The 27,396-nt window shown below is 37.6% G+C and overlaps 2 protein-coding genes across 3 annotated transcripts in view; both read right to left on the bottom strand.

Annotated features, from left to right (window-relative positions):
* The window catches only part of LOC136263621 (uncharacterized), a gene marked incomplete in the record, with an annotated part of 463,802 nt that overhangs the window by 76,182 nt on the left and 360,224 nt on the right, over positions 1-27,396 (bottom strand).
* LOC136263522 (uncharacterized) lies at positions 12,385-25,425 on the bottom strand. Of its 2 annotated transcripts, XM_066058132.1 has the most exons (7): positions 24,291-25,425; positions 16,933-17,006; positions 16,080-16,185; positions 15,116-15,339; positions 14,138-14,358; positions 14,002-14,083; positions 12,385-12,954 (listed from the first exon to the last, which is right to left on the bottom strand). In XM_066058132.1, the coding sequence occupies exons 2-7, from the start codon at positions 16,966-16,968 to the stop codon at positions 12,586-12,588; spliced, it is 1,038 nt and encodes a 345-aa protein (XP_065914204.1). In that variant the 5' UTR covers positions 16,969-17,006; positions 24,291-25,425; the 3' UTR covers positions 12,385-12,585. The 2 variants fall into 2 exon arrangements, with proteins under 2 accessions (XP_065914204.1, XP_065914199.1); XM_066058127.1 differs by lacking the exon at positions 24,291-25,425 and having other exon boundaries at positions 16,933-17,610.

Below are 27,396 nucleotides of genomic sequence, written 5' to 3'. Positions count from 1 at the left end.
GAACCTTAAGACTCAGCACAAATTAAGGTGAGGAATAAGGTGAAATCCTAGCTACCATTGGTGTTATTACAAATGTTTATTGCTTAGTTTCAGTTGTTGTGAGGTCACTTGTGAGGTGCATTGTCCGGAGAATCTGTGCTGAACACTGAATCCACTGCTGGATACTGATTACTCAAGCAGAGCTCTCAACCTGTCAGTTACCTTAGAGTGATGACTGAGTTTAAAATGAGTGAGAAATAAGTATGTAGGAGTGAGACATGCTGGTGAACATACGACAGTGTGCAAAACATACTTAGCTAAGGGGTCTGGTGGCAATGTACCCTGGGAAAATTTTGAAAAATAGACTAGCTATACATATTTGAGAGCATCTTAAAATATTATTATTAAAGTAAGTGATAAAGCAGTAAAAACAACTCACTTGCATAGTACAACTATACTATTTAGCTACAGTATGTAACATACTCTATAGAGTTATTGTTTGCTACTGTGAGCTTTATTGTATTCAACACACAAAGAAAACACCATAGCTGTGTACAAAGGCCACTGTGAAAGGGGAGTAACTTTAGCTAACCAGATATTACAAGTAAACAACCACTGTGAATAATATTGGGTGCTATTCACTATAGGAAGCCTTAGAAATAAGAATTAAATTTGCTGCTCCATATGAACAGCATCACAGTGCAGCTGCACGTGTATTTGCATGTGATACAAGCGAGCCGGTGCCGTTCACTACGAAATCTCAAGTATGAAAGTATACGGCTCGTTGTCATGGGGGTACAAAGATTGTAACGGGCTCGGATTGTAAGTTAATAGAGACTATATTATAAAGCTAGACAGTCTGTTTCTGAAAAATGTGTGAGATGTTAGCAAAACTATGCGTGAGTTGCAAATCAAGAGTGAGATTGGAGTCAAATGCGTGTGTCTCACGCGCAACGTGTGAGAGTTGAGAGCTCTGCTCAAGAAATGAGAGGTGATTTCGATGACGAATTATTGCTGAACTAGTGCATAAGTTGAAAGAATTGCATCACGTGATCCAACGATGGAGCAAAGATAGTAGGTTCTTATTATTATTGCTACTGAGCAGACAGCACAGCTGATATGCTCAGGAAAAAGCAATCACAAAATGAATTTAGCTACGTAGTTACAGTTATTGAGTTCCATACAATGTTTGCAGTTCTGCCGAAAAAAGAGTCAATATTGTTGCTCTCAATGATAGAAGATGGTAAGTTGTTCCAATCCTTGGAGAAAAAGTTCTGTTGGTGTGAATAGGTGGATGAGTTTGGTATAATAAAATGATGTGGGTGATACAGTCTGGTCTTCTTATCGTAGAGTAGGCTACACTGTAGCATAGAGATATTATAAGCTGCGGTAAACAACAGTATTGCACTTACAGAGTAAGCCACCAATGTTCGACCACCATCGGTTCGGACGCAAATTTTCTTTAAACCCGCAAGGAAAATTTCTGCTCTTGCTATGCCTTTGAAGAGGTCTAGGCCATAAACTCTTGCATGCAAAATTTCAGACCTGCAGCTTTCTTCGTCTGACTGCAGGAGCTGCAAAAGTGACCTGTCCGAATGTTATCAATTCTCGGACACAAATATATATTATCGGTCAAGTGGCACTGCTCGTAATGCTTGAAGCTGATCAAGTCTTTCTATACTTGATATGAAAGAGCAAGTCTTATACTCTCCAAATATATGCAGATATTTGGCTTAGTCTTTATTGGCTGTGAATTAAAAGCTCCAAAGTCACCTCAGTCCTGCAATCTTAAATTCGGCCACATGTGAAGCTCGTGCAAATCAAATAGTTACCTATATCGAATTCAAAGCTATTTTTATGAGAATTGAGAGCATCAGCTACCATTCAGTAATAAATAGATACATGCACAATGACCGCACCTTGATTTTTGCCCGAATAGCTACATTGCATTTAGGCTTCTCTGACAGTAGCATGTAGCCTAGCTACTGCACCCAGCAGACACATACACAATCCAAATCGACTTAAATGGGGTTATGACTAACCCCTGTCTTAAAAATATCAAAAAATTTCTCTTCAAAATATCCAGGACATTAGCCAGATCGAAACACTCTAATAGAACAGTCACCTATATACAATTGGAGCAGTTAGAAAATCTGAGAGTCACGCCCAGGCATATTCATTTCAATTAGACTATTTATATGTGAAGTTAGTTGCAACGCTTAAATTCTGATTACATATGATAATGCATTGACTGATCGTTATATTAAAGTAATTGACTACTCTATTAGAGTATTTCAATCTGGCTATTGTCCTAGACATTTTGAAGAGAAACTTTTTACATTTTTAAGACAGGGGATAGTAAAAACCCATTTAAGTCGATTTGGATTGTGTATGTGTCTGCTGGGTGCAGTAGCTAGGCTGCTACTGTCAGAGAAGCCTAAATGCAATGTAGCTATTCGGGAAAAAATCAAGGTGCGGTCATTGTGCATGTATCTATTTACTATTGAATGGTAGCTGATGCTCTCAATGTTCATAAAAATAGCTTTGAATTCGATATAGGTAACTATTTGATTTGCATGAGCTTCACATGTGGCCGAATTTAAGATTGCAGGACTGAGGTGACTTTGGAGCTTTGTAATTCACAGCCAATAAGGACTAAGCCAAATATCTGCATATATTTGGAGTGTATAAGACTTGTTCCTTCATATTAAGCATAGAAAGACTTGATCAGCTTCAAGCATTACGAGCAGTGCCACTTGACCGATAATACATATTTTTGTCTGAGAATTGAGAACATTTGGACAGGTCACTTTTGCAGCTCCTGCAGCCAGACGAAGAAGGCTGCAGGTATGACATTTTGCATGTAAGAGTTTATGACCTAGACCTATCCAAAGGCATAGCAAGAGCAGAAATTTTCTCTGTGGGTTTAAGAAAAATCGCGTCCGAAACGATGGTGGTTGAACATTGGTGGCTTACTCTAGCCAGCTAGTTGTGTCCTTTTAACAATTTTTTGTTAAAACAAATATATGTGCATGAGCCCCATCATAAAGATGGTAGGCTTCACAGCTACATGGGGGTGGGTGGCTGGCTTTCTCACGGCCAGATCTGCTTCCAGGTTGAGAGGTCTGCGGGTGGCCTGGGTAGTACTAGTGGGCACACAGCGGGGCAGGGCAGGGTAAAGTGAGTTGAGCGAGAGGTAAGAGAGCGGAAATAGAATTACTACCTTCAGCCTCGGGCACCTCGCGCTAGTTGTAGGCCTATTCAGGTCAGATTTATTTGTTTGTTTTATTATGTGGGTATTTATTTTTGACTTTACAGCATACAGAGTTACAATGATACAAGCAGATTACTACAGGTATGCCCTAGTCTCACGTAGCCAGACCCTATTCAGTTCTCCACACGGCGCTTATTGATTGGAAATTATAAGCACCTGGAGCGAGAACTGAAGCGAGAAATAGGGTCTGGCTACGCAAGACTAGGTATCCCCGGGTATGCTGAAGGTCCACTGGCAACTGGCCTGTGCCAGTGGCCTAAAATAATCATATCAAAACATATGAATGGGACTCAGTATGGGATTTGTGAAACCAAGCATTTTCAACATTAAAAATTTTCAATAAACTCAGTGGGCTAAACCCTTAAAAATTAAGAATTATGCATTAAATAAATCCAATATCTGTTTAATATCTTTTTTCCTCAGCTTGGTAAAACCATAGGTATATATTATCTATGGTAAAACAGGCTGATCATCATTCATTGTCATGCATTTGTTGTCTGATGCAAAATACATGTATTTTACACTACATACAAACGCACTAATTACAACCATAATATCTACAGCACACCATACAATAAAAGAAAGCCATGGGGTCCGAAACTCCTTTGAAATCTTGTACAGCCTCTTTGAAATCTCAAATCTTAAGCTCATTTTGAAATCTGAAATCTTGTAAAATTCTGTATATTCCACGTATACTGCCGTATCTGTACGATCATAAGCGCTACACCATAAAGGATTCGAAACTTTGTATGGCTTCTAAAGACGAAAAATTTGTGTGGCATTTCCATACTTCTCCGGATACTAATGATCATGTGATCAATATTATGCCAGATTTTACGATTCTGTTTTGCTGTGAAATCTGAAATCTTGCTCAAAAATCTTTGAAATCTTGAAACAAGTTGAAGATTTGAAATCTCGTACAGGATTTTTTCCAGTTTCGGACCCCTCGAAGAAAGCCCTTGAATTCTCTATCCAATGCCGGCCATACAAATAGGAAAATGTTGCCATAACGACAGTTATTTACTGCTGATGACATTATGTGCTCCATACATTAACTTATTGGAAAATTTAATTATCTTGGTGGGAAAATCCCAATTTACAAGCTCAACCAAATTTGCTAAATTTGGTATCATTCTAAGCAGCGAAGGATGCTTAATAAGACTCCGACTCTACAAATTATTAAACAGGTTAGTTTACATGTTTTTACGGGCATTCTGAACATGTAAATTTTGCGGTACAAGGCTCCTTTTTAACTTCCCCATGTAGTGGGCTATATGGTCTTTTCTCTGAAGTACTGTAAGTGCTCCTATTATGAGTCATATGAAGGTATTATGAGTAGCAATATTCATTACTTCATAAGGCCAGGCAGACTTAAATACTTGTTTCTTTTCCAAAAAAAAATTGGATTTCCATGCGAGTGGGAGGTCATTTTTCATTATTAAAGAAAATACTCCAAATCAAGCTGTTACTATGAAGGTTGACTAAAGCCTTGTAAGAACTAGTATTTAGGTTTTATCAACATTTCTGAGGTGCAAGTGGCATTTAGTGTGCTGTAAAACAATAGCCAGCCTTCTTAGCATCAAAATACGTGTGTCACATGATAGATAACAGCAACAATGAAATTAGAGGCAGTGGGGTAAAAAGGGATACGGGTGGGGAGCGAAACAATTAATCAAGTTTGCCTGGCCTAAGTTCATTATTTATATCAAGAAATTTGCAGACATTTGCTATACTTTTGTTCATGACAAAAATTCCAGCTGGAACAAGCATGTCCAATACATTTTGATTGAAAACCATTAAAAATTAAATTAATTATCATGTACTGCCTACCTCGAGTCTGTTTAGTAACTTTTCGAATTTGATAAATGTAGAGCAACTCTCTGCGAAGACAATGATGCCAAAAGAAGTCCAATTCATGGAAATTTAGGCTTGTCAAAGTGGCCTAAACTGACCAGGTCAGTAGCTTAAAAAAACTATTTTTACAACTACCTCAAACCTCAGACTGGGGAGTACATATAACAAAATTTTCTTGTATTTGAATTACATATTAATTTTGTATTTTCTTGTTCTATATTGTCACAAGTAACAAAACGTCAATGAAAGGATTTCATTGACGGGATTTCAGGGATTTCATTGAAGGGATTTCAGGGGAGTGTGGGAACATATTTACCTCGTTGAAACATAGATTACATAATTGTGGCAACATTGAATCTGGAAGCAATTTGAGATAAGTGACTGAGACCTGGAACTAGGAAATAGCAAACAAACTTACAGTGACGCACAAACTAGTGCTTTAGATCAAACTATTGTTTTATAAGATTTTATTTTATATTAATAGTGGACTGTGAAAATGACCAGAACTATGAAGTTGCAATTTTAGTGGACCACAAGTGGAAAATTTTTGAGAATGGCAATCTCAAGACTGAATCTTGAGGTACTTTTAATCAAATCCCTGTAAGGCCATCATTATTATATTGCTTGTTTCCCATCACCCAATGGAACAAAAACTGATGCAGGCGGGAGGTGATTATTAATTATTAGTTAAATACTCGCAAACAAATTACACACAAACACAAAAAATACACAAACAAGACAATTAAGTAAAAGAAAGCCTTACACAGAACCAAAAAAGTAATGCTTAATAGTGTGACAAAAAGCATTATGACTTGACAGTGATAAAATGCTAAATGGAATTTTGTTCCAGATAAATGGTGTATTGCCAAAAAAGTTCTATTTGGTCATCCTACTGGTCCAAAGTTATACACACTAAGGTTATTCCATAAAAGTGATGTTCACGACTATTCAAATAGTAAAAATTGCTATTTGTTTCAGCACTAGTGTCATGTTTCTATGATGGTTTTCAACAGCAGCATTAGAGAAAAGTGAAATTCACTTGTCTCTAAAGCTGCCACCTGCCTATTAAGGCCAAAAATGTTTGACCATTAAACACATTGCAACTTTCCTGATGACAAGAGTAAAGCTTTGCAATGCCCATGACTGTACAGTAATTACCTTCAAGTCATTACCACTACTAACGGAACAAGACAATATGTTTATGATTAGCTAATATCAGATGGCAACTACTAAGCATATTGGTTTATTTGTACTGTTTGAAGAGTGCATATTTCAAAGTCTGGATGGATTTCACCATAGATCCATCACACCTATGATTTCACCCAAAATTTGTGTCAAAATTTGCAAAAGATTGGTATGCATGTATGCTTGCCGATAACTGAATTACTGATGACTGGGAGAGTCAATTGAGTAGAGCAAATTCTAATCACCCACAAGCTCAATTATTCCTATGCTAGGAAGTGCACAATGGCAGTTCTGGATCAGCTGTCTACTGGCTATTGATGCAACACTGTTTGACCATTAGAATCAATAATACTGAACTTAAACATGAGTGATTACATGTCCACGCCAAAATGTTTGATCAAGTGACGGCAAGTTACTTCAAAAACTGGGAATTTATTTTCGAAGAACATCAGATCTGGGAAATATATTTTCATATAGAAGGGCCTCTTTGAAATATCGGAATATTACTATCTATTGAGTAGAATGGTTGGATCTTTTGGTCAAAACAGCAGGGTTAGGTGATAGTGATTTGTTAACTTGAATGATACGTACACTGTTCATGATCATGATTGGTGATAGTACATGTTGCAATAGACTGTACTTATTACCTTCAAGGAGAGATGCAACGAGGGATGCATTTATTCATGTATTTGAATAAGGCTATCAAACAGTCAATGTTCGTGCTTTAATTGTGTTTGTATATTAGAGCTATGTATATACTATCAATACTACCAATACCAGGTGGTATTGATCTACTCCAAGCTTTGGTATAGTATGCATCAATATAAACAGACAGTGGGTCGCAGTTTGAATTGATTTGAAACACTTGTTGCATTGGATCTCTAAAATTTGTTTCTTTGCATACTAAATTTCATAAGGCCAATTTTTATGCAGAACGTCATATGATATGAAGTATTAATGACTATAGTATTTTATACCTTAACTTAGAACAAGTTGGTTTTTATGCTATTTAGATGTGGGCGAGGCTACCCACAAACTTAATTAGCAAGGGCATGTCAGGTGTTGTAATTAATTGTGAGTAACCAAGCCCACATGGGCTCTAAGTAACATAGAAACCGATATCGGCTCATTCTAACTCTATTTCTATGTACATTAGAAAATTGTTCCTAGACGAAACAAGTGAAGAAAGAGTGAAAGAAAGTGGAAAACTGTAACTGTTGATGGTGTTTGCATGTACACATCATGGCTTTGGTGTATCAAGTAGCTACTATGCCTATATAAACACCGTCCAGAAAGTAAACAAACAAAATGGCAAACCATGGGTACTAGCATTGAGTGTAGCCCTTCAAGTTTATTGTGTCAGTGCCATACTGTGACATTGGTGTATCAAGATCTAGATCAATTCTAATGACACCTATCTAGTCCAGAAAGTAAGCTAATAGTTCATTTTGGCTTTGTTTTTTTTATTTAATAAATGTACATAGTAAACAACCGCAGGCTTGACTACATGCAGGTTACTAAATATTTAGCAACCCTGCCACAGGTGTCTATTAGATTCTTCAGACATCAAAGGGAAATATTACATAAAATTTTGTAATAATGATGCATGTATTCTCAAGTGGTCGGTGGGACCTGTATATAATAAACAGTTCCTCAAGTCTAATATACACATGGTCATCTTTAAATCAAAATTTAGTGACCATAATTATTTTGGAGGAGAGTTTAGGTAGCCAAATTTGGACATTGTATGTATTTCCTATTTAAAAAGACTACCTTATTATATGCATTCTACTTACATTCTTCCTTGTAGTTAGTGCTGAGGGTCTGCACACACATTTCTCTATAACAATGACTTATATATAAAGAACAGAAATTTCTAGCCAGAGAGTGACTGTACCAGTGCACTGATATAAATATCAGTATTGTTACCAATATTGTGATATCGGTATCAGTATCATCTTGACTTTTTAGCAAATATTTCACTCAAGTAGCTACTATAGTTGTTGAGCTTTTAGTATACTTGGTCTTGTAGAACTGGGGGTAGAGTACAAAAGTTGCTAATAGCTTTACAGTGGCCAATGGTAAGATTGTTAAACTGTATTTTTTTCTTTGCTTGGGTCTTTTCATTCTACCTTTTCACAGGTTTTGGTTTTTCTTTTTGAAATGTTTTGGCAACCACATTTTTAGCCTTTTTATTGTACATTTTTTAATATTTATTTTAGTGCCCATACTGAAGAACTTTTATGTTTAGATACAACCCAACACTTAAAAAAATATTGGTATACGGTACAGTATTTTTGAAGCTAAGATTAATAGATTATCAGTATATCCATATCGGTACACCCCTACCCTAGAAACAATCATGTACAGTAGAATCCTGATTATCAAAATTGAAACTGATAGAAGCGACTATTATATTAAATATTTGTCAATTGATTTTGTTTAATGTATGTTCTATTAGAGTATTTGAACAAACTTAAACAAATTTGCTTATCTGAACACTTTTGTGATTAAGCATAGGTGTCCAAGTAGTGCGTACTCTAATACAACAGTAGCTTAGTGAGGAAGATCTATGATAAGTCAGCAGAGATTCCTATTACTTTTTCTGCATATGGAGAAGGAATGGTTACATTGCTACACAGGGTAGAAGAAAAGTCCTTGTCTTATGAAACTACAAATTTAGGACTTTTTAAACATTTCACACATACAAATAAAGGAGCTATGCACTGGACAATACCTATTAAGCTTGGCTTTGATTAAAATCTGAATACGAAGTACTTTTTTACATAAAGCACCATTATTACATCTTCAGTTTTACTATATGGGTGCTGACCAGAAATTATTTGGTGGCATCTGACAAATGATCTGGAAGTAGACAATTGACATGCTGGTTAATTTTGAGGAGAAAGGCGAAATTAAAGACTATCAATGTATACTGGCTGGGTTAACCTATATACACAACAGGACATGCATGGTTATTCAGTACTATACATTTTGATTGATGGTATGTAGGTATCATACACTTTGTCATGATATTATTTTATTATTACTATGTAGAAACTGCAAGTGTGTATAAGATGTCTATAGGTAGCTAACAGCGCAAATTTCTGCGTGTGGGACAGTTACCATGTAATATGTAATAGTCTCTATACCTTTTTTTTTATCCAAAATCGAAAATGGTTATTCAATAAGTGTGTACATGTATCAGAGATATATTTAGGGTTGTAGTTCCAGAAACCCCCAATGAAATCTGAACGTGTGGGCTTGCAGCAGAAACACCAGACTATTGTAGTTTGGAAATACAAAGATATTGAAAAATTGGAACAAAGCAGGGAAGTAGTATAGCTACAGTGTAAAAGGAATCTTATTGATCAAGGGTATCCATCAAAACTTTTTGAGATACTCTAATAGAACAGTCATGATACAGCAACTGTAGCAGATGTCAATTATGATTCCTGGGAATGTATCCAAGATTCTCCAGTTGAACTATTAAACTCAAGCCAACCCCAAAGTAAACTGGGAGGTTTAAGGTTCTTATGCAGTGTCAGCCACTTGTCTCAATTGTGTAGTAAGGTAAAATCATGAGAAGTCTTACTTGTGTGCTCATAGGCGGATCTGAGCAGGGCCAGGGGGCTTTGCCCCACCCCCTTGGATCCTTCTCTTGCCTCCTTGGACTTACAGGACTGTATTGACACCAGAAACAGGATCATGCATGCATTCAGAATACAAAAAACCAATGGGAAAATAGAAGTAGGCTTGCGTCGATTATGCTGGCATAATTTTTGGCATATAATAGGGGATGAAAAGCATAATGCTGGCATAATGGAGCATAATCAGGAACATAATGGGCAAATTTTCGCCACCATAAGTATAACTTCTGCTGTAACAGCCACAAAATCAAGGGCTGGTGAAACGACTCCTGAAAACAAGTAAAATGCACAGTTTTGTTTACACTCGACGGAACGATTCAGTGCTCAGTTTACATTGTGGGTTTGAGTTTTATAGGATACATCCAGTCATGTGCCAACTAGCTAGTACCAAGGCATGGTAAAGCAGTTTATAGCTATATCTAATGTGTCTCGTGTCTCGTTGTCTGGTTTTAAATATAATGTTGATGATTATGATTATTGGAAGCTCGATTGAAATACAATAGCTACAAGTAAAGCTCTGATGATAATAAAGTTAGTGATGAGTCAGTATAGCTAGTCAATGTCTGGACATTGAAAATAGTAAAGTATCTGCAGGTCAGGTTTGGGAAGCAGTGACCACTACTGCCTTGTATGGAAATACAAGTGCTATGACATACCACCTCTCTCGGAACCTAAAGTTCCCATGTTAAATTATCGAAAAGGTGACTACCAAGGTATGAATGAATACTTCATGGGAATTGACTGGGCAGATCGTATGTGTAGTGATAGCATAGACGATAATTGGGAGGTATTCAAACAGTAGTCTCGCGTGGCCAGACCGCTTTTTTCCGTATATTGGGTGGGGAAAAAAGGGTCTGGCCACGCGAGACTATTCAAACAGTTGGTGAATGATGCTGCGGTCCAGTTTGTTCCTACCTCTACTCCTAAGGCTAGCAAATCTCTTCCATGGTGGACAAAAAGTATATCTGTAGCAATCAAAGCTAAACATTCTGCTTTCTCTAGATATAGGAGGACTAGGTCTTGTGCTGACTATGCTAACTACAAGACCAAACGTAATATAGTCAAATGTAAACTTAGAATTGCCCAAAAGTCATACGAACAATCACTTTTAAATAAATTTAAGTCCAACCCAAAAGCCTTCTATTCCTACGTCAAATCTAAACAAAAGGTTAAGCCTAGTATTGGCCTTTTAGAGAAGACTGATGGCTCTTCCACTGCCAGTGATGAGGAAATTACTGATGCTCTCAACAGATATTTTGAGTCAACTTTTACTCAAGAAGATCTATCGTATATTCCAGCGCCTCCTTTTAGATATGAAGAATCTATATGTGATGTCAACATATCTGAGTCTATTGTATTGGAGAAATTGAGTACTCTGAAAGATAATAAAGCTCCTGGTCCAGATAGCATCCATTCTTATGTTCTCAAGGCTTGTGCCCATACACTTTGCACTCCTTTAACCATGCTATTCCATCAGTCCTTGACTAGTGGAGATCTCCCTTGCGAATGGAAGAAAGCCCACGTAATACCAGTATATAAGAAAGGTTCTAAGTTTAAGGCTACCAACTACAGACCAATCAGTCTGATATCTACTGTGGTTAAAATTTTAGAATCTATTATTCGTACGGAGTTATTTGACTTTCTTTTAGAAAATAACATTCTTAACCATCAGCAACATGGTTTTGTGTGCAACAAGTCATGTTTAACTAATTTGTTGGAAACCTTTGAAGACTGGACAAGTGCAGTGGACCAGGGTTATGGAGTTGATGTGGTATACCTGGATTACAGTAAGGCATTTGACTCTGTACCACATCGTAGATTGATTTCTAAACTTGAAGCATACAGTGTGCGTGGAAACTTGTCCCTGTGGTTATCCAATTTTCTCACAAATCGTTTTCAGAGAGTAGTGGTTAATGGGTCTCAGTCAGATTGGGTTAATGTTCAGAGTGGAGTACCTCAAGGTTCAGTCTTGGGTCCCTTGTTATTTATACTGTATGTCAACGATGTGCCTGACCTCATTGAGAGTAATTTGAAGATGTTTGCAGACGACACCAAGATATACTCGGTCATTAAATCTTTTTCATGACAGCCTTAAACTACAACATGATATCAACAAGTTAATGCAATGGTCAAGTGTTTGGTTGCTTAGATTTAACGCAGCCAAATGCAAAGTAATGCAGATTAGTAACTCTCTTCCTGCTTCATACACCATGTATGATGGCACTACAAATGTATCTACTGACCTAGAACTAGTGAACGAGGAGAAGGACCTTGGAGTGTGGTGCACAAGTGATCTCAAGCCATCTCTACACTGCCAAAAAGCTGCAGTCAAGGCTACACAGGTTCTTGGGCTTATTAGGAGATCTTTTAGAATTGACTCTACTGATATGTTTATATTTTTGTATAAAACAGACAATATTATATAGTGGGAATTACTATTTTACCAAATTTTGAGCAAAAATGGGCAATTATTTGTAAATTGTGCCTATTGCACGTTGAAATTAAGCAATTTTGTTTGAAATTTGCAGGAGTACCGTCAAAATCAACAATTAAGTACTAAATTTGGTAATTTAGTTAAATTTCAAAATGCAGCAAATTTTATTCAAAATTTCAGCATCAAAAAACATTCAACAAAAACAAGTGCTATACGAATTCCGCTGTTACATAATTTTCTTTCATCATTATAATATCTTCACTGGATAATTCCATCGATGGTGACAATGATATTTTTCCGACCACTGCTTGCTTTGGAAATTCTTCAGTTACAATTTTGTTGCGACGTCCTATCCAAAACTTGAATTTCTCATCGTAGTCTCCCTCGAGCCATCCCACTTTGATAACTGTAGTGCCTATACTGGCAACTTTACCAACTTGTGGTAAAAATTCCTTGTATCTTTGGCACTTCAAATAAACATAGTCACCGACTTCATATGGAGACGGAGCAATACTTTCTGGTTCTGTAGGTATAGTGTCTGGGCCTTTACGAGCAGGTTTCTTTTTTCCAATTTGTATCTGTAACAAAACAAAACAGATTCTTTTGGTAGCAAGTTACATATAATATGAGTGCTTGCATGCAGACCTGAAAATTCAGTTCCTTAAAATATCTTTAGAACTGAAAATTCAGTTTGCTCAAGAAATATTAGAACTGAAATTTCAGTTTGTTCAAGAAATATTAGAACTGAAAATTCAGTTCGTTCAAGAAATATTAGAACTGAAAATTCAGCTTGTTCAAGAAATATTAGAACTGAAATTTCAGTTAGTTCAAGAAATATTAGAACTGAAAATTCAGTTTGTTCAAGAAATATTAGAACTGAAAATTCAGTTTGTTCAATGTATTTTAGAACTGAAAATTCAGCTAGAACTGGTACTGGTGATAAAGCATAACCAGTGTGACGACATTCCGTAAGTTTCTTGAATCAAAACATTCCGTAAGTTTCTTTTGCCGTTCATGACTGGAACGGCAAAAGGGAAAATATGAGACACTACTTTCAATTAAAGCAAGAGTAAATTTACTCTTCATAATACATGTAGTAACATACAAAGTTTTAAATCCCTTTATTTTATAATGTATTTCGTAAATCATGATGTACTTGCTTTAGTGGCATGGCCTACTACGCTGGTTATAATTGCAGAACACCTGAATGGTCCACTAGGAAAGTTCACCTTAAATAGCCTGCACGTGCATGGAGTTGCTGCACCTGCTTCTAAACTTAAAAAAGAACCCCACCTTCAAGCCAATGTTTTCCTAAGGAAACAATCATGATCATTATACAGTTCGCATTTAATTATTCTTTGTATACAGGTTGCTTTTAATACTTAATGGTTTGCTCATGTGGGTGCATACAGACAAACAAAGATAGGTAGGTAGGTAGGTGGGTACCCACTACCTACCTACCCACACACATACATCCAATTTTAGAAACAATTACAGCAAACTAGGTGGCCCACGGCCAGCTGTAGGCAAGCGTCTGGTTTAAAAGTGGTTCTAAAACACTAAATTTCAAAAATGGGAAACCATGATTAAATAAGGTTGAATTGGTAACAATTACATATACTGACCGGACGATGATTAGTATATTTGGAAGCATAGTTCTGAATCCTTGGATTAACTGGCACATCTATAGTACTGGACGCTGTAAACCTGAAATACATATAAATAATACATAAGCAATCTTTTTGAGGAGGTGCAACACACCGTTCATCTACCATTGTTATGCTGTCTAAAATCCAACCAGAACTTTGTGGGGTGCTTCCAAAACGGTTTTCAATCCCTGAAATGTCTTCCTTCCATTGAACTAAATCATCTGATTTTATAGCTCCAGCAATTTCATACTTCACAATATCCTTCTTCAGCTGTCCCAAATCTTGCTTGGCCAATGATGGCTGGATAAGCTCTGGTCTTCCGGTTGGCACAGACTGAAAACCACCAGTAAACCATAAATAATACCTTGGAATTACTCTCACAAGTTTATAAAATAGTCTATTTATATATACAACAGGGATGACTGCAAAAGGTAACAATATAATAAAAATTTCCCAGAAATTCCTGAATGGTGACCTAATCTTTTCATAATTGATGTGCATGCTGCCTTTTATATTTGAGTATACTGTATGTAAGTGACATATATGTGCTGGTCAGATTTAAGAAGGTACTAGTCAGATTTTAGAGGTAGTGATCATTTTGACCACTACTGACCAGTGTGGACAGAACCCTGGTAATTATATATCCACATGAGTGAACTATATACACAAAAGAACAGTTTGTTTTAATCTGAAACAGCTTCCCTAGCTAATACATAACAATAGCACTACATATAGTAGCTTCTATTTGCATTTTATCTGTTGTATTTTTTGTAGGATCAAAGTTCAAACTGGATTCACAGCAGTTTTACAAGATGATGGATATACTTATTGTCAGTGAGATTTCATTGCAGAGGTTGCCAAACTCTCCCCGCAGAATTCTGCTACAGCAGACCCATCTTAAGTGGTCGCCTTTGAGTCACAATTCATATAGGCAGGTGACTGTATTAATTTGGGAATACAGACAGGTGCCCTTTCTATATAGACAGCCATTAAGACAGGTTCCAATGTATGTTGTCACACATGTATCACAATTAATGCACATTCATTTAGACACAATGAATTGGAGGTATATGTGGGAATATGCACTTACTTTTAAAAGGACACAATTACCAATCCAATCATTATGTGACCAAAACTTGTACTGCATCACGGCTTTCCCTGATCCATCTTTTTTGAACATAAAAATGTGTGGCTCAGTGTGGTAGTGGATTTCTTCAAGATGAGGAGCAATCCACTCCCTGATGTTATATACTTCTTCTACCACAGACGCATGGACCACATCTGGATTACTTCTTTTCGCTGACTCTAGCATTGCTACAACCAAAAAAGTGCACGTATGATTCATGACATGACACATTCTGGTGATATTCTTGAAAGAAACCTTAAAAAGTAAAATTTGAACTTTCTAACACAACAAATACTCAGGGACGACGACATTTTGCCATATACTTTATAGTCCCAGTAAACCATGAAGTCTACTGCTCTATTTCATGTCCAAAATGGTAGGTCACTAGTATAGAAATCTTTATAATTACCTAGCACCACCCATATTCTTAGTCACTAGTATTAAATCAACCAAATCTGGTATCTACAACTTTGCAGAGAAGACTGTAGGTTGAGTAAAACCAACTAAAAGATACAAAAACTTCCCAGTACACACATGTACAAAGGTTCCAAATGTTCATTCCAGTCCTGGACATCCAAGGCGTAAACACACACACACACACACACACACACACACACACACACACACACACACACACACACACACACACACACACTGCTTCTGGAGTTAACATTAGGTGCCCCAGCTACCCCAACACCAGCTGGGTAGGCTGGAGTGGTTTCTTGGTCAAGGAAACAACACAAAACACACAATTAGCTGTACCAAGTGGGTGCATGCCTGGCTTGAAACATATAAAAGTTGTGGTTTTGCAAGACTATATTTGATCACAGGTTAGTTTTGATGGCAGTAACCCACTACTAAAACATTATACACTATTGTTGTAGGTATATGAGCAACATCAGGTTTACTACAGTGTACACATATTTACCAGCTATTGTACTTGCTGAATTTTTGCTTAAATATTGAGATAGTCGACTGAACCGTTGATCTACGTCCTCGTGGGTATGACCCACCATTAAAAATCCAAGTTCAATCTGAAACAGATGTAAAAAATCATTAAATTCTATAGGTACGGAGCAGCATTGAAACTGGGTTGGGTCATCCGGGTCATATTTTATCTGGATCATCCAGGTCTGACCTGCTTGAGTGGGTCAGAACGTACGAAAAAATTAGAATTTCACAATAGAAAAGTGTAATGTAGTATACTGTTGTACTCCTAATCCTTCTTGAGCCACGCCCACTTATTCTAATTCCATTTACTGCCTGCAAGAACAGCAGAGCCATGCCCCTTATTTTGTATGTGAATATACGCTAACAAAATTGCATATTTGCTGTTTGCAGACTATATATTGAGCCACACCCACTAATCACTGGAGTTAAAATACTCTGCCCTTACAGCAAATTAGTTTTCGTGTATAATACATCTGCATAATTCATGGTAGCCATGCATTTATTGGTATTAGTGCATGCTACTGCTGCTATAAATCTAGCGTGCTCAATTGCCCGATGCCGCCAGAAGCACATGGCACTTGACTCAATTTTATTGATCCGGGTCACATCCAGGTCAGCAGTCGTGGCCCAGTTTCAATGCTGATATGGAGCATGGCTATACTCTACTATACGTCTCATATCATAAAGACATAATAAATAACAACACACAAATGTTTTGTTCCCTATAGCCATAGTTTGCATACATACAGTGCAAATTTGCAAGTAATGCTATAAAATTAATATGTATGATGTATGTACACATGTATGCAGTAAAAATAAATAAAACTTACTTTTTTAAAGATGTTCTTTTCTACTAAATATGCCATAAATCCATAAACATATTTGTTCTTATTTTCCCGAACACCTATAAAATAAATGCTTGTAGTGATAAATGCTTCAAAAGAATAATACAAGGAACTGCCTATAAGAATGTGTCGTCAGAACCAGCCATCCTCAGATAAGAGTAAGGACATCTTAACTTGGCCTGTGCAAAGGAAGGACCTTTGCAGACTTCTAGGCCTTGCAATTTTTTACACCATATTATCCCGCAAGTACACATAGCCAGCTCCCTCAATGCACCCACAGACAAAAACGTAATAACTAGGAGGGTGCACATCAACAAGCTCTCCACACTTTAAAACATGCCCTAGTTAGCCCTCCTGTACTCAATTACCTAACAAAACATGACACGTTTGTGCCTATGACCAATGCATCAGACACTGGTGTTGGTGCAGCCCTTTCCCCAGCCAGGGCACAGTGATTGAATATGCCAGCCGAGCACTGACCAAAGCAGAACCACCACTGAGAAGGAGTGTCCGTCTATTGTCTGGGAAATCCACAAGTTACAATACTATCGTACATTTGGTGATTGAGATAGATCACAAACCCTTAGAGTGGCTACAGTCAAAGTGATCTAGTTATGAAGTGGAAAACATTGACATATTTAAATCTATGCTACGTAACTATTATTTGGCAATCAATAACTGAAATTATTGTATTATATTATCATGAACCACGATAGTGGATTCATTATAGGGATCGCCCATGTTTTTTTTTGCAAAAACTCTAATAGAACATACACCTAAAACCCACCTTGAAAAGCATTCTTCAGGCTAAAACCAACCTCTAGTGGTTCTTTACAAGGAATATAGGTCCCCTAGTTAGTAAAAAAGGAAGCAGAATGTGAATATCAGCCAAAATTGAAATTTGCCATTTTGTTCATATTTTCATCTTCATATTCATATTCATAATATTCTTTCACAGGCATAACTCATTTTAGAAGCAGAGTATTGAAATATAAAGTAGCTATATAGGCTTGTTAAGTGGATTAGTGTGTGTCTGTGAGTTATTTTCGACTTCATTTTCAAGCCGGAACAGCCCAAACGGGACCGCTTCTTCTTGCTCAGACGCCATTGCCCGTACGAGAAGCCATACAATGCCGCTCTTATCAATGGATTTGTGGCATGAATGAGTTAGTTTTTTGCCAGATCTGTTGTATTAAAGATTAATACAGCCGAGGAAGCTTATTTTGTGAGCAAGAGACTGCTTTTAGGTGGTTTTTCTTGCCTATGGTTTGTGTACGTGCGCGGGTACTGAGCGCGCGATCATGGCAAGGATTTATCAACCTTTGATAAACTGTACTGAGACATTCTGCATCGCTTTTATGGGTGAATACAAAGAATGATACAACAGTTCACTCGTGATAAAGCCTCTCACCTTGCGCCAACTACTGGATTGGATTTCTTTCTTAGTTTCAATGGAATGTTGTGGTCACTAACTTGTGGTGCCACATTAGCTAATTGTCTGCAGCTGGTTAGCTTCCTGTTAAAATTACTGAACTTGAAGCAAGCTCAACAGTGATCATCCAGATTATAAGCTGGTGCTGTAGCACAGACTTTGCTTAATAACAAAAAACATCAAAGTTCATGCATCCAAGTACCTATAGCTGCATGCAGCTAACTACAAAATGTTTATTCTCCACTCTGCCATGAGTTTGCTTCGAGATTACACGATTGCTTGTGACTATCCATCTGTGTGTGTGTGTGTGTGTGTGTGTGTGTGTGTGTGTGTGTGTGTGTGTGTGTGTGAATACTAAACATAAAATATACTACCCTAGATATTTGTCGTTTATGGACACGCACAAACTGCTAATTGGTGTAGCTACAGTACATGCGTGTCCAAAGTGTATCCGTGGGCGTGTGCATTTAATGTAAGTACATGTATGTGAGTGTGTGCATGCACACCTACAAGTTAATCCATAAATGGATTAAGAAAAAAGTACGTAAACTAGAAATAATAAAAAATTAAAATTTTCAAACAAGGAATAGGCCTAGATCGCTGAAAAAGCCAGCAAACAAGAAGGGATCGCTGGGGTGGTAATGTTATCCACAAATCCCTATTTTGATTCAATTAACCTAAAATGAATTACATGATGCAATTAACACTTGACATGGAGAGGCTTTAGTAGTCCACAAGAAAAAATTTCCTATATTGAGTCAATAGGGATTTGTGGATAACATTATCACCTCAGCGATCCCTTCTTGTTTGCTGGCTTTTATAGTGATCCCTAATCCTTGTTTGAAAATTTAAATTTTTTATTATTTCTAGTATCTGTATATATTCCTCTGTTTGTGAAGTTTTCACAGAAATCAAATCAAAAAATGCACACTTGAGAGGTGCATGGTTCTTGCAGTTGCGAGGACTCAATTTTTTTAGTTAGGAGGGATCCTGTAATCAACATGCTGCTGCGCTTTCCCCGTAAACCTGTTACCATGGTAGCCATCAGTAATGAACTAGCACCAATGTGCTCGCAGCAGCTCAGAGGTCAGACCCAGCCCTCTCTATAGTCCTTCAGCAAATGACATTACTGTTATCCACCAGCAACTGGAGAAAATTCCCTCTCAAGAGGTATCAACAGATCTGGTGCCAGTTGACCATGCATGACCCTGTGCTGTAGTAAAGTCTATACCTACAGTACCATGTAAGAAGAAAAGTTCCTCCTGATAGCGCTAAAGTCTCTACAGAGACAGCTATTGATGAATGCCCGCGATAAGGCTGGACACCAAGGAGCGGACAGAATGATGGCAAGACTCTATGAAGCAGCATAATGGGTAAGAATGTAATGCCACCTGTCAATGGACTAAGGCAGCAAGCAGGCATCCAGCTCTACTGCAGCCAGTGGTAGCAGCAGGCCATGGGAGCTCGTGGCAGCTGATATTCCTAAGTTGCCAATGTCACGTCAAGGAAGCCAATACATGGTCATTGCACAAGATCATTTCTCAAAGTGGCCTTTACTGTACCCTTATCCGATCAGACAGCAGTAAGATAGTGCGGGCCTCACATTAATTGGACCCCCTCAGAAGCTACACTCTGACCAGGGCAGGAATTTTGAGAGCCTGATACTTAAGAGAAGTATGCAAAGTAGTGATGTGTGATAATAATTTTTGAACACTATCGACTATCATGATAATTTTGTCATGATCGATAATATAATAATAATAATATCACTGGTCTACATATGCCCATGCTTTTGAGCAAGAAGGCTGAAACATCTACATTTACGTAAAATTCTACCAACACGTAAACAAGGGTTCATAACTCCTATGTCCTTTATGCCAGCAAAGATACTCTTACTAATCATTAACCCTTTAAGGACCACAGTAATTTACGCAGTGCCTACCTTGAAAACCCGTAAGTTTTATGAAATTTGCGTATTCTATTAATTAGCAAGTTTGTAGCGTCACTAAAACCGCAAGAAGTAGGAAGGGATAATACAAACTGTAGTACAGATTCGCCTATCAATAATAAGCAGAAATATCCAAGTTATTAGTGTGTAGAACTTACCATTTTCAACTAGCAAAGCGATTTGTAACACCGGTGACGATCTGTCTTCTACACGATGCGATCTGTTACAAGCCATTGCTTTATCCCTTTTAAAGAGCGCCATCACGTGATCGTGTATATCATTAGATGCGTCTTTAATTGAAGAGCGCCATGAAGTTTGTTGTTGCTCAATATGAGCTACTAGGCGAAAGTTATGGACGGATTTGTACAAGGTTAGTTTTGTTGTTACGTAAATATAGTATACTTAAAATTAGAAGGCTAGTTCTTTCTAGTGTAGTTTCACGTAATATATTGGCATTGTATATCAAAAGAATCGCCTACTAATGGCGTACAAAATCGTCTTTGTTTAAAGTCCATAGCTTCTAATACTGCGAAGATATGGCTCTTTGTTTACTACTTAACGTCTTGGACGTACATGTACGACGCTGGGCTTTCGCGTGAGGCTATATTTGGACGTACATGTACGACGCTGGTCCTTAAAGGGTTAACAGACAAATCCATTGGTCACTTAGATCTGTTTACTGAATATGAGTATGATTCTTCTTGTGACATGCATTTTCTACAATACCGTAGACTCTGGTTGTTATGTGCATACGTATAATAAAAGTTTGCCAAAAAAAAATTGAATTAGGATATACCTGTTACGTGCATGTGCTTGCCTAATAGAGAAGTTCATCATGAATTTGTTCTGTTAGGGTGGTGCAGTTCACAGTCAATTTGCAGTTTGTGTGCAAATCCGTCATGAAGAGCATGAATTTATAGCTGAGGTGACAGCATTTCTCTAGTGAAAGGTACACTACTAGTTATATCAATGGTAACGCCCCAATAATCCTGTAAACTTTGAGCCTCAAAGTGTAAGCGAGCCCTTTGCATTTCTTTTTTTTTTGCACAGCTGTAACTAGCACGGAAACTTTGTGTTCATAAATGCTCTTATCAACCATGGTTAATTAACAGAACTGAAGGTGCACTTAACAAACAATATGTGGTTAATATATGTGACCCGCTGAGCAAAAACCCGACTAGTTTGCATTTTTCTCAAACTTCAGTTTATGTCTTCTTGGTTATCTAGAGGGAAAAAACAATGGGCTGCCAAAGTTATAGCTTCATCTGATGAATAGTTGTGGAGTTATAGCGATAGACAGCAGGAAGAGCAAAATAGTCAATTTGTACTGTGCTTATACGGATAAAAAATTACAGGCGCTTGTTTAATCCATCATAACTCGAGAAAGAAATAAGCTACGGAGATGGGACTTGGCTCATTCTCTTCCTTATGAAATGGGGCACCTAGTAAGGTAAACTAGTAAGCCTACAGATACAGATGGCAAGCGATTTTTCCGTATTTTCTGTAGTAGCAGAGGATCATTGCGGAGGTACTTTTCAAGCTGTTTCCCATTTATAATGAGCTAAATTTAGTTAAACATAAGGTGCACTGGCTTAGAAAATTTTTCACTGCGTAATTTATGGGGCGCGCACTAGGGCGTGCCATCCTTTCTTCAGAAGCGGTAGGCGCGAGTTAATTAATGGTAATTATGTTTCAAAAAAGTTAACAAACAAGTGTAAGCAAAAATTAGTAATTTTACATCCAATTAGGGATCATAGTAATAAAAAGTAAAGAAACAAGGTGGTTGCCTATATGCCTGCAGATATACTAGTGGAAATTTAATCCCTAATTCAGTCTATAGCTGTACAACAGAGATTCTGCAGACTGAATTAGGGATTAAATTTCCACTACTATATTTGCAGGCATATAGGCAACCACCTTGTTTCTTTACTTTTTATTACTATGATCCCTAATTGGATGTAAAATTACTAATTTTTGCTTACACTTGTGTAACTATAATTGACCCAAAAAAATGAAAGTGCCAGCAGTCAACAAGTACTACGTAAGGAGACTATAGGTTTAATCTTATCAGCACCAATTAAATCACCAATCAGCAGTTCTGTATAGGTTGAGATAAAATTGTTCATACTGCTCACATCATAGTATACAAGTTTAAGAAAAAATAGGAATTTTCAGTATGAGTAGGGACTGCAACAGAGGAGGTTGGACGCGTTCACGTGAGCTGTATATTTTCAATGAAAATCTTCGTTTCAAGATGTTTATAGTAAAACTATAGTGCAATTGAAAGTTTATATATTTCTAAACGCAACGGCATTGATTGTGAACCCCGGTGAACCCCACCAATTAAGCTGGTAACAAAGCTTGAATTGTAAGCGCCACTAAAACAAATTACGCACAATAACGTTTATTGAGGAGGGTAATACAACGATCGCAGTGTATAACACAGTGAAGGGTTGCTGTTCATTATAGAAAGCGCACGTGGTAAGTCTGGTGCAGTACTTGTATGAATCAAATTGCAGTTTATTAAATTTCACCCCGAAACCCGAGTGCTTTCAGAAACAAAGTACGTTGCCTTGAAGCTTACGTGAAGCATGATCTAATGAACCCCACTGTTTTTCAGTTTAGTATTGCGCTATTGTGAGTCACATGAAATGCCAGACAGCCTCCTCTGGGACTGCAATAAAAGGCACTGAAACAAGCTGTTGAAGCAAAACACAACTCAACAACTGAATGCATGCATTTTAATCCCTACTTTAGCAGTGCATTTGAAAATTTCTAATTCCTACTCGTACTGAAAATTCCTATTTTTTACTTATACTTGTTTGTGTACTTTTTATAAATGAAATTACTTGCAGTAGTAACTAAACATTTTTATCTTGTTTCACTATAAATACGAAACAAGTGCCTCTAGAAATAATTCTCGAAGAACTACCTTGAGCTATCCAACTTGGTTCGAGATCCAATTCGCCACTGTGGAAGATGTTGAACAGGCAGCAGCACATCTCATGGTGTATCTCTAATAAAATCACGTGAGTGTTACAATACTGTCACATCACACGTGTTGATTGTGCGGTGATGGTGCATGACCTCTGATGGAAGCCGTACAGATGAGCAATGGCCACCATAAAGAAGGATCAAAGCTAAAACCGTAAAAGTAATGCATACACGTAGGCATTTAATATCATGAAAGATTTTTTCGCCGTGAAATCTAAGCGTTTCCGCCCAAAGGAGTAAGGCTGTGGCTGTAGCCAAATTTGCGCTATGCTTGACTGAATGCATCAGGCAGGTAGGCAGTCAGTCAGTAGGAAAATTCGCTAAAAATAAAGTATTTAAAAAATTTCATAGTACCTCATCGAAAACGCTTTTGGTTGTTCTGAAGAGACGTTTTGGCTTGTTTATGCCTGACCAATATTACCAAGTCATTGTGAAGGATTTGTGAAGACGATTTTAGGTTGATTTCTTCGTGGACAATGCCCACCAACCATTGATGTCCATACTATACAGTACTATCGTACTGTATGATGAGTCGACTACTAACTATAACATACAGTAGTATGCAAATGCACAAGACAACAGGGACAATCACAAAATCAGCTAAGCAGTCTTAAGGTGAAAAATAGTAAAAATGAAGGCATATCACACATGACATGGTCAAACACGCAAGCAGATGTACACAACTTATTTAAATAAATTAAAGTATGCAGGGCCTTGTTTTGGTAACAATGATGGATAGAATATCTACAAAAGTTTTCATATACCTTAAGAGAGCGAAATAAATTATAAGGAAAACATTTCAAGAATACCCTTTCTTGATTAGACAAGAGATCATGCCTAATAAAAATTGACTTGTAGATGACAACACGTTAACACAGTCTAGCCCATAATCACACAACCTATATTTCGCTTAATCCAGAGTATGTATCTCAGTATCTATGATGTTCGGTATATGATATACAAACAAACCTTTGGAATGGATACATTCTTAAACTCTTCTCTAAACAGCTTGTTGAATTGTGACAGACAAATGGCTTTGGAGGTGTCTCCGTGATAGAGTTGCTCTATCAAAATTTCATGAATACGCTTTTCAGTTAAACAGGTTGGTAATAAGATTGACTCCTTATCTGGACGCTTATCTCCAACTTTGTTGAAGTAATGCTCCATCCATGCTAAAGCATCCTTCGTCTTGGTAGACAATGACCTCCTTCGTTTTAGTTGCACAGCATTGCTTGTATCACCAAATTCAACAAATAGCTGGCGAAGCCTATAGAACCTGGATGCACTCAGAGAAAGTACAGCGAGCCACACCTTTAGGCAAACCGGCTTTCCTCTAACAATGTATAATGTGTTTTTTATATCCTTTGATCCATCTGAACTAGAAGAAGGGCAGTGGGTGCCAAAGTATTGGCTTATCCAATTGTTCTGTTCTGGTTGCGTCTTGCCATCAAATCCGCAGTGATCAGACAGGATGTCATATTCAGTTAGTCCATGCTGCGTGGTAGCACACTTCTCCTTACAGCCATTAAGGTTCACAACATTACTGAGTTTCCACACACTTAAATCACCTGCTGTGCAACGCTCATGCTCTTCAGTGGCATCAATTGTATGTTCTTCAGTGGCATTGATTGTTTGCTGTTTACGCTGCTTCTTCACAGGCGTGCTGCTTTGAAGTGGAGCAAACCTCTTTCCGCCATTTGTAGGTAGAGTTAAAGCTACGGTTGTGTTTTCACAGCTGCAACTACCTGTTGCATTTGTTCTCGAGGGATTCAATTCAGCTTGGTCATTTGGTACTATTTTTTAGGGTGACTTGAGAGTACTATTCACGCGTAAAACTGAATTCTTATCGCCTTCATCTTCGCTGTGAACTACTGGCTCGATAAAGATCGGTAAACTAGTATCACTTTCCGATTCTTCGACAAATATTGGAAATCCATTGTTGCTAAACTGCTGTCCGTCACATATTCTTTGGTTGGACAGGACTGAAGACCACATGACTTCGAATCACCGAAGAATATTGGAAGTTCGTTGGTGTCGCTATCACTCAAAGTGATGTCCATACCGCCACGAAATTCTGCACACCAGTAGTCAAGTACACGAGGAGATCACGTGATTGCCTTAATTAGGGCCTGGCACAAAGTGCCTGCCTACTCGTGTTTAACTTGGGTTTGCTCAGCCATACAGCCTTCTAGGAAGATGAAACTCGCTATGGTGTTTGTTCATACGATGACCAACGTAAAACCTTAGTTTTATGGTGCGCGTTAAGTTTAAGTGAGTTTTGTGTCGTTTTTTAGACCTGTGATGTATGTAGAATACTTCGAAACTTAAAAAAAAAACAGTGTCGGATGGAAGGCATTCACCAGTGCTTATTTATTTGGCTTTAAGTCCAGCACATTTGCCTCTTGTGCTGGGGGTGGTAGGCAAGGGCATTCCATCTAGCCCGGGAAAAAATTTATTTGGCTTTTCAGCATGGGTACAACTACAGTGATTATGTGTACAGCTTAGTTTGAACCACACAGTTGCTTTGTGTGGAGTAGTGATTTTCAGCTACACAGCAATTTGTAATGGCTATGGTCACCATCCTCAAACTATCAGCCACTTCAAAGGCGGCATAACAATGACATAATTGAAACCACAACGCCACCTAAGGTACTTTGGATCTTTCTGAAACCTCTACTTGGGTTGTTTAATTACCTTTTAAAGTTGATTAGCACCCAATCTTGACTCACCTGGTATTACTACTTGCCAGTGATCCACCATGATATGTGTGCAATAGGTGAAATATTTTTGCCTGCCACAAGGCATTCAAAGATCACTGAGATTCAACAAACCCCAAAAGTACTCTCAATACTTGTACAAACTTGCAGCATGGAGCAACTGCTATTTTAGGTCAGTCCAAGGTACTAGCTGGCTTCCTGGATTTATTGACAATGTGCTATTCTTACCTATAAAATGTATGGGGAACCCTGGAGGAAAATGTACCTTTTTCGGTTTTTAAGCTCTGTGCTTGCCAAAGGAGCAAACTCCAACTTAACAAACTATGTAATCATATTCTGAAATCAGCAATCATTACTCTATCAGTTGAGCATATATATTAAGTTTGTTTTTTCAAAATTGGGCTGGAATGCCTACCTTAATCTCGTGTCATAATTATTTTTAATGTAGAATATAATTACTTATTCTCGCGGCACTAATTATGTAAAAGTACTACCCTGGTAGCCGATTTCATTACCGTATTCCTTGCTGGGAAGCCTAGTACTAGTATTAGTCCCAGCACGGGCACGCTGGCCAGCCCAGCCTAATGTCAGCACGTGAGAGAATTGTTTTACACATGCTTAAAGAGAATAGTTCTTGCGCGTCAAAAATTTAAAGAGGAAGTCACGTACATTCTATTTGAGCCAATCAAATCACTTTGTTTCAACTTTTGAATATTTTCGGATGCCATTTCAAGATTAACATTCATTGCTCTACTTTGATTTATGTCTTCATGCGAACCTGACTGTTGTGGTGATTACAGTAAAGCTCTTACAGCGATTTGATTGGCTCGAATTGATTGACTTCCGCTTTTAATTTGTTGACGCGAAAGAACTATTCGATCCTCTGTATTCTCCAGGACGATCACTTCGTCAGATCATAGCGTCTTTTATCTACAGTCAGATTTACTACTAAAGGGTGAACATGTTGTAAAAGAACTTATAATTATATCGTTACAAGCCCACAGAAACGCATCCCTAGAAAGCAGACATTACAACTGAGTTTTAGCACGGAAATTGTAGTGTAGTCGTCTTGTGTATGGTGTAATCTCAAATGTTGATTGTGCAGGGTTTCCAAAATTAGGTCAAATTTGTGCTTATCAACACTGTAGACAATTTTAAGGCTAGTGCACCATTCTTCATGTATTAACAGATAGTGTAGTGTCTCTGTTGAGTGTAATTATTAGTGATTTGCTATGTGAAGCAAATATAATAGTAATGTGTGTAATATGCATATAGGATGTTCTACTGGACACTAAGCAAGTGATCGATGTTGTTCCACTGGATGATAAGCAAGTGATCGATGTTGTTCCACTGAATGA

Source organism: Dysidea avara, chromosome 1 (genome assembly GCF_963678975.1).
Source record: "Dysidea avara chromosome 1, odDysAvar1.4, whole genome shotgun sequence".
In the NCBI taxonomy this organism is placed as follows: Eukaryota; Metazoa; Porifera; class Demospongiae; order Dictyoceratida; family Dysideidae; genus Dysidea; species Dysidea avara.
Note: the sequence above shows the minus strand (reverse complement) of the source record. Positions and strands in the feature narration are given on the sequence as shown.

What these genes read in the sequence shown, in the direction of transcription:
- LOC136263522 (XM_066058132.1), bottom strand. Translation starts at nt 16,968, where the DNA reads ATGGCATATTTAGTAGAAAAGAACATCTTTAAAAAA. An exon ending in GTAATTGTGTCCTTTTAAAA is followed by an intron (nt 14,359 to 15,115) that starts GTAAGTGCATAT and finishes GGTGGTTTTCAG; the next exon opens with TCTGTGCCAACCGGAAGACC. An exon ending in ATAACAATGGTAGATGAACG is followed by an intron (nt 14,084 to 14,137) that starts GTGTGTTGCACC and finishes TATGTATTTCAG; the next exon opens with GTTTACAGCGTCCAGTACTA.